Source organism: Urtica dioica, chromosome 9, assembly GCF_054948205.1.
Source record: "Urtica dioica subsp. dioica isolate 48M chromosome 9, U.dioica_male_clone48M_v1_H2, whole genome shotgun sequence".
In the NCBI taxonomy this organism is placed as follows: Eukaryota; Viridiplantae; Streptophyta; class Magnoliopsida; order Rosales; family Urticaceae; genus Urtica; species Urtica dioica.
In genome coordinates this window covers 27,387,819-27,396,319 of record NC_142764.1, presented here as the reverse complement: position 1 = coordinate 27,396,319, position 8,501 = coordinate 27,387,819, and the positions used below count along the sequence as shown (strand labels likewise).

Below are 8,501 nucleotides of genomic sequence, written 5' to 3'. Positions count from 1 at the left end.
TTTCAAACGTTGTTATATCTCTCTTTCACGCCAGGTTCATCCCAGTTTATTAATGTATTTACGTATATTTACATACTGTTATAATGCAGTATATTTACATGTTGTTATTGACGTATATTTACATGCTGTTATAACGCACATAAAAGATGTTCATGTGGCGGCTATGAGCATGATTGTTTGTTTGACCGACATCCTTGTAAATCCAAAAACACCAATTTTAAACTCATTTACAATGGTATTATGTGTAAATAATGACTTACAAATAATCTGGGCCTGTCTGACATTTACACATATTTACTGCAAAATATGTCAATCATATTTCCTTCTAATATCCAAAGACACGAATTCTTCAAACACATTTACAATGGTATTACTCATACACTAACACACGTTAAAACAGAATCAATACACTACTCAACAAGATCTAGATATAACACATCAAGTTTTAGACATCATACCCAAACCTGTGAAATTTTTCGGATAAATGAACAAAAATCCATCGATTCATTACACAGAGGAAGAAGAATAAGCAATACCATCTTATTTCATAACCGATTCCTAAAAAAACACTTTTTCCATGTTTTAATGTGTAAATCGATGTTGAACATTAGTAAAAACGAGTTACAATTGGAATAAATTACACATGCATACATGTTTGAGATCCCCTCGCCGAAATCGGTAGTCGGAGAAGATGGATGCAGTTCGTCGGAGAAAGTGACGCGAGCTGAAATTTTTTTTTGGGAGAAATCTTTTTTTTTTTCTTAATTGCCGTGTGATAAGAGGTTGTGAGTTGATCGGTTTGAAATATGCAGTTATTACTCCCCTCAAATCTCGGAATCACGTTTTTTTTTAAGTCAACTGCTGTGATTATGGGCGGGAATCATTTGGGTGTTTTTGTAAATTTAGGAGTGTACTAAATGATATCTGGCTATTTACTTAGTATTTACAAAACTTTGGCTATTTAGCAATTTTAAAGGTTTAAGTTGGCTATTTTGCTAAATAATTGATATAAATATCATGATGTGTTTGAGAATGCAGAAAAGATAAGTAAGTGACTAATTGTAAATTTGTAATGGTAGAATCGGTAAATCGCTGTGATTAGTTGATTCCTACAAATTTATGACAGTGCTACAAATTACTACGTGTCCAATCCCAACTGCTCGTTATTTTTTTCACTATTAAAAATTTCATATAATACGAAGGCTCTAACATCTATATTTGGAAATGATGATTACCAATTTCTCTATTTTTCCGGTTTCCAGCTTCTTTATCTTTTTTTTTTTTCTTCTAATAAATGTTATAATAAAGTTTCAAGGAAAAAAATAAAACCATAATTTGGACATGCAATATCTTAACCATAAATTATGGAAAATTAGGAATAAAAGTACTATGAAATATATAACTAAGGTATTTCACCTCAAGTATCCCACCTAAAATTATAATTAAGATAATCATCAGCGAGCTGTCTAGATTATATTTATAGTTAAATTTGATCTTCATCCGATAAAGAAATCAAAGCAAGTTCCACATTGCTTATTGTTGTACCTCACTTGTAATATCACTTCATATCAATTATTTTCTCTTTTCCCATGATCTAGACTAAAAACTGAATTTGGCTGTCTCTAAAGAGGAAAAGAAATTGAACATCATCTTGAAAAGAAAAAAAATTAATTAGCTAGTTTAATGATCTCATAATGAATAATACCCTTTTGATTAATAAAAAAAAAAATCCCCATTTCTTATACAACTACTGCCGAGTCATGGTCGACGTGGACTCCGATCCGTGTTTCTCGCAGAACGAGTTCGGCTAATTAATGAGCTGAAACTCGAATTGCCTATAAATATTGCCGAATTTATGACATTTTTGTCACACAGTATGATGTAACAATTTTGATGTACATGTACAAGTACATATATCCGTAAATACAATACAAATATTTTGAAATAATATATATATATATATATATATATATATATTTCTTAGTTAATTTAAAGATAATTTTATTAATGGGGCCAAGAACACAAACTTACGTGTGGGGGCTAAAACGTAGATTGGGATGAGTTTGGTTAGGGTCTTTCCCCAACATCATGAACAGTCTCATAACTTATCAAAAAAATAAGATAATGGAATCTTTAAAAAAACATAAAAAGAAAAATAATAATGGAATATAAGAAAGTTTATCAAGACCCCCCAACTGAATACAAATAGGAGAGGGCCCGAACGAAAATTTCCATTTATATGAACTTTAAACTTCTCATTGCATAAACTTTTCTTGAATTGACAATTTCCAATTTCGTCAGATATAAAGTTTAGTGTGATTTTGTGATATAAATGCGTATGGAAGGCAAAGAAATCTGGTGCTTTAATTCTCATCAAGAAAAGGAATGATCTTTTTGCACACAAGCAAGTTGCGGGTCAGAGTAAATACTTAGACTGCCTCAAATGTATAACAATATCGTAGTCTAATGTGGTACGACACGACATTTATATATATATAATTATATATATATATATATGTATATATAGATTAAATATTATTTGTATGCCAGGTGTCCATTATTTAAGTTTTTTAGCATGACGCTTTCAAGGTTTGGTACTGATTTAGTTCGAGGCTTATTTTTTTTACATGAGGCTCTAAATTTTAGATGATTTGAGACATTGACTTTGTTACCAGTATGTAGTTCAAGGTTTTTGGAATGTTGATTCATAGCATCTGTATTTAATTTGTAAATCTTGGACAAACTTACAGTGAGGAATAATATATGGTGGATTATCATGGATAATTTTCCTCTTAATCGGAAACTTAAAAGCATAGAATCAAATTCGTTGTCTCTAAACAACTTATTTGCAAAGATTTTATAGTAAAGAGGACATGCAGAGACTTGCAAAGCTATCATTTAGGGAGAATTAAATCTATTGCAAATGGAATCAACTATAAACCATTAACGAAATGAAACAACTTACGATGTGAACTCACTCATGGTTTTACCCTCTTGTGAATGGCTAAAAAAGTAGATATAATCTTATTTTAATGAGAACATAATTGACATTGTTAATATGCCGCAGTGGAGGTACTTGTACATACAGTTAATTATGAAATACAATGTATGTACAAGTACCTCCACTGCGGCATATTAACAATGTCAATTATGTTCTCATTAAAATAAGATTATATCTGTTCTCATACAATGTCAATTATATCTGCGGAATATAATTATGTTCTCATAACTTTCATCACGAAAGGTGTATATTTTTCTTAAGAATATAATTAGGGCAATGTAGCTAATTAATCATTCTAAAACTTAAAATTGCAAAGTATGTCTCGTTTGGATAATTTTTGTTAATTAGCCAACAACCATTATTACCCAACGAAATAAAACAAAATTACCCCTAATAATATTCCTGCCCATTTACACAAAATTATTTCTTGGAACAAAAAAAACCATAAAAATAAATTTCAATAATAACTATCCATTAAACAATGCAACAAATCAGCCAATATTTTCCAAGTAATAAGAAATTTTTTTGCGTATTACCAATAATTCATGAAGAAAAAAGTTCATGAAAAAGATGAACATGTCACGTATTATAAATAATATACGATAATTAATTGTGCATAAACTATAATAAAATACTGAAGAAAAGATGAACAGCCGCCAATTAACAATAATTAACGAATATTATCGATTATTGCAACCAATTATTACCGAATTATTAACTAAAATTTCACGCTTTTCTTCTTCTTCTTCTTCTTTCTTTGATCTCTCCGATCCGATCTAAGAAGAACAAATCGGCAATTAAGCAACCTGGGCATCCACATGAAGTCGTCAAGCTAAGGACGAGCATCGTCATGGCTTCCATGAACTTCCTATTCTTTTCCATTTTTTTTGCCGCGTTGACACTCTTGGGGCCGTCAGTGAGGCCGGCCTCCCCACGAATTCCACCGGAGATGTCAGAGAGAGAGAGAGATTGTGCGCGAAAAAAAATAACCGTGTCAAATAAAAATCATAACTGTTTTCTACAAATAAGGAAGTTATGTAAATTCATGTGGGTATCCTTTTTTTTCTTTTTTTTTTTTTTTTTGCTTATTGCCATTGCTAATCAATAGGCTTGTAATAAGCCAATAATTATGATTTCAATGTTTTTAGCCGTCATTCACACATACCATTTGAGATTTTATAATAAGTCATAATCTTAACCGTATTATACAACAATAATTTTCTCATTTTTTTCATCTCATTCATGCTCTAATAATCTTGAAAGCAAGTTCTGAAAAATTATTTTTTTATGGAAGCTTATAGTTGTAAGGTAAGATTTGAGTTTGATGTATATTTATTTTTATATTTTATCTTCTTTTGTTTATTTGCTTTTTAGAACATAGAAAAATTATGTCCACTACTAGCAAATATATTTAGGGTAATGAAGAAGAAGAAGAAGAAGAAGAAGAAGAAGAAGAAGAAGAAGAAGAAGAAGAAGAAGAAGAAGAAGAAGAAGAAGAAGAAGAAGAAGTGGTTAACTTTCAAAAATTAGATCTTGAAAAAATTATTTAAAAAACTATTTAGTAAACAATGTAGGTAAATAAAATATAAAGAAGTGAGCGAGTATGAAGATGATGATAATACTATTATTTTGTATTTTATGAAAGTTATGTATTATTTTAATATTTATTAAAAATAACGGTCAAGGGTTATATATTTTTTTTTATCGATTCGCTATATCATTATCGATGATTTTTTAAAAAGCCCTCGCTTAAGGGCCTAATATATGTAGGACCGGCCCTGAGAGAATTTTTATACAATTATTATATACATACAACTTGACATTACAATCTCATGAGGGCAGAGTCAGGAAGATGGCAAATTTAAAAAACAATTATACACTTTAAAGTAAAAAAAAATATATAAAATCTAATAAAAAGTTAAGTAAAATTTTATAATTTTCAAAAGTTAAGTGGACATTTATACCGTGGTCCTTAGCTTGGATTCGCTAGTGCTCATGAGAGGAATTTAGTTCCCCTTGCATTTTCTATTTAATAATTAAAAAAATGAAAAAAAAAAATCGCTCAAGAGGTTTTTTTTTTTTTTTTTTTTAAACAGCTTTGTTGCAAGTAGTGATTGAACTCACGTGGTATAGAATTACTAATTAGACTGTGCTAGAAACCAAAATTGCTTAAGGGTTAGATAAGCAGTGTTTCTACACATGTATTTCAAATAAAATACTACTAAATTAATAATTTAATTATCTTTTGCATTAGATTAAACAATACAGGTAAAAGAATTTTAAAAAAGAAAAAGAGCCTGTCATTGGAGTTGAAACAAAAATATTGTGATTGCCAAAATAAATTATAGATTCTGATATATAAAAAAATCTCGATATTACTTAATACAAATTTATTTTCATCCCTACAAAAATTACAAAATTCGGCTTCATTGTCACAAGTTGATTCGTACAAAAAAAAAAAAAAAAAATCCCCCTATATAATATTTTTTACTTGGAACACAATATATGTAAGGTGTTACTTAATATAGAATCAAGTACTTTCTTATAAAATAAAGGCAAATCTTTGTCGCATATTACCAGAATTGGCTGCAGTCTATTTATTTTAAATTTTATTATAACCAAAATTTAAATAATAACCAACAAGTGTCACATGATTTATCTCATTATTACCTTTATTAATTAATTAATTATGATTTATTTTCGAAATTAATAAAACTCAATTTATTATTCAAAATCTCTAATTATTAAGATATCAATTATATCTCTCTCTTTTTTTTTGTCACATTTTTAGGGATGAACAAAAGTCAAAAATATTAAAACTGTAAATAATAGTCGATAATAACTGTTGATAGGTTTCTGGTTCTAGAAATCTATTAACTGTTATTACCGACTATCAATTGCGTTAATGTTGTTTTTAATTTCCGTTATGGCGAAAAATGTAACTAAGAGAGAGAGAGAGAGAGAGAGAGAGAGAGAGAGGTATAAATAATTTGTTTTCATTTAATTTTACCTTATTGCGTCAACAAATGATTAATTACTAAATATTACTAAAATTTTGGTTATTTCACAAGTCTAAATTTAAAAAAATTAACGTTAGGGCGCCAAAAAAAAAAAAAAATCGCGAAAGGATCGCAATTTTAAGCATAAGGCATACTGTAAATAAAAAAAAACGTAACGAATAAAAACAAATGTTTATATTGAGGAAGAACAATAAAAATAAATAATTACGCCTACAAAACATCACTCGATTATCACAAGGTGATTCTCACCCTTTATTACTGTGTTAACCACAGCTTTTGAAAGCGCAAATCCACATGTTATGTTTTATTGTATCTACGCGACAACCTAATATCGGAGCTGGACCACAAACCGTGGGTGTGTATATCAGTTTCCTTTTACCGCAAGTAATCGTAAAGTATCTGCGAGGAAAACACGGATTTATTTACAACACTAATCCAAAAGGAAAATGAGAAAAACAAGGGCTAAATAAACGAAAATATACTCAGGCCTCGATAGAATAAATGCGATGACAGATGGCATATTGTTTAGAGCTTAGCTCGGAAACGACTCTTGTGGCACACACTCATGCATTGCCTTTGCCTATTTAAACCCCACTCTCTCTTCTTCAGCTCATAAACCAAAACCCCATCAAACAAACAATTTCCCTCTCTCTCTCTCTCTCTCTCTCAAACTTCTCATCACTCTCACACACACACAAACACAAAAAACCAGCCATGGTGGTTTCACAATCCGAGATAGACCATTTCTCTCCCATCAAAACCTGCAAGGCCAGCCCAGCCTTCTTCACCGGAATCCCCGTCGTCGACCTCTCCGACTCCGGCGCCTCCGCCGCCGTGGCCAAGGCCTGCCGGGAGTTCGGATTCTTCAAGGTCATCAACCACGGCGTTCCGGCCGAGTTCACGGCGGAGCTGGAATCGCAGGCCCAAAAGTTCTTCGCTCAGGCCCAGCACGAGAAGGACCGTACGGGCCCACCAGACCCGTTTGGATACGGAAGCAAACGGATCGGTCCAAACGGCGACGTTGGATGGGTCGAGTATCTCCTCTTCAACACAAACCCCGAAGTTCCCTCCCAAAAATCCCCTTCCATTTTCCAACGCAACTCTCATATTTTCAGGTACATACATATATATATCCAAAAAACAGAGACTCTCTCAGAGTATATAAGAAATGACCAGACGAAATTAAAACCTGCTCTGTTTTTTTTTTATTTTTGTAGGAGTTCGTACGAGAAGTACATATCGGCGGTGAAGAAGATGGCGTTCGAGATAGCGGAGCATATGGCGGAAGGGCTGGGAGTTACGCCGAGGAATGCGATTAGTCGGCTTCTGAGAGACGACAAGAGCGACTCGTGTTTCAGGCTGAATCACTACCCGCCATGTCCCGAGCTTCAAGCATTGAGCGGAAGAAGCTTGATCGGCTTCGGCGAACACACGGATCCGCAGATTTTCTCAGTCCTCCGATCGAACAACACTTCTGGCCTCCAAATCAGCCTCGCCGACGGAACTTGGCTCTCCGTCCCCGCCGATCACTCTTCCTTCTTTATCAACGTCGGCGATTCACTCCAGGTAAAAAAAATCAAAATTAAAAACCCTAATTCTTCGCTGTTTTGATGCTCTGTTTTCTCAGAGTGTGATTTTTTTTTTGTTATTGATTGGTTGATTCAGGTGATGACTAACGGGAGGTTCAAGAGTCTAAAGCACAGAGTATTGACGGACCCGACGAAATCGAGGCTTTCGATGATCTTCTTCGGAGGACCGCCATTGAACGAGAAAATAGCGCCTTTTCCATGTTTGGTGAGTGAAGAAGAAGAAAGCTTGTACAAAGAGTTCACATGGCTTGAGTACAAAAATTCGGCTTACAAGTCAAGGCTGGCTGATAATAGGCTCGGACTCTTTGAGAAAACTACTCAACTCGTTGCAGCCAAACAAATCCCTCTAATAAATTAGCATTTAAATTAAATTCGAAAAGCGTCTTTATTTTCTGGTTCTTTTTTTTTTGTTTTAAAGATATTTTAAAAGTAGCTAGGTTTTGAAAGGTTGACCATCACCTCAACTTTCCATAGATGGAAAACGGAAAAAAAAAAAGAAAAAAAAAAAGAAGAAGTTGTTTTTTTATTTTATTTTTATTTATTTTCTTCTTATATCAGGTTTAATTAAATGTGACAACCGCTTCTCTCTCTGCAAATTAATGGCAAGTTGTTGATGATAATGTCATCATCGTGTATATATATATCTTCTTCGCTCCAAGTTTCTTAACGTTGTATTTTTGTGATATTGACCTTTATTACGTCTATTTTCTTGATATTCGTATATCAGTCGCTTAAGTTTACCTCAAATCTTACAAAAATATCGTGCTGAGTGTACATTTTGACCTATGTGGTACATACTACATAATAGAATCGCAATTTTAACTCATAGAAAAGAAACGTATTGATACATACACGTGGACATCATCAAAGGAGAAAGATCGTGGCAGCAAA

At 32.5% G+C, this 8,501-nt stretch overlaps 1 protein-coding gene across 1 annotated transcript; it reads left to right on the top strand.

Moving 5' to 3' along the window:
• Positions 1-6,652: 6,652 nt before the first annotated feature.
• Positions 6,653-8,251, top strand: LOC149386400 (gibberellin 2-beta-dioxygenase-like). Its single transcript, XM_089626027.1, has 3 exons — positions 6,653-7,136; positions 7,239-7,587; positions 7,687-8,251. Exons 1-3 carry the CDS (start codon positions 6,736-6,738, stop codon positions 7,966-7,968), a joined length of 1,032 nt encoding a protein of 343 aa, XP_089482153.1. The 5' UTR covers positions 6,653-6,735; the 3' UTR covers positions 7,969-8,251.
• The last annotated feature ends 250 nt before the right edge of the window (positions 8,252-8,501 follow it).

What these genes read in the sequence shown, in the direction of transcription:
- LOC149386400 (XM_089626027.1), top strand. Translation starts at nt 6,736, where the DNA reads ATGGTGGTTTCACAATCCGAGATAGACCATTTCTCTCCCATCAAAACC. An exon ending in CGCAACTCTCATATTTTCAG is followed by an intron (nt 7,137 to 7,238) that starts GTACATACATAT and finishes TTATTTTTGTAG; the next exon opens with GAGTTCGTACGAGAAGTACA. An exon ending in ACGTCGGCGATTCACTCCAG is followed by an intron (nt 7,588 to 7,686) that starts GTAAAAAAAATC and finishes TGGTTGATTCAG; the next exon opens with GTGATGACTAACGGGAGGTT.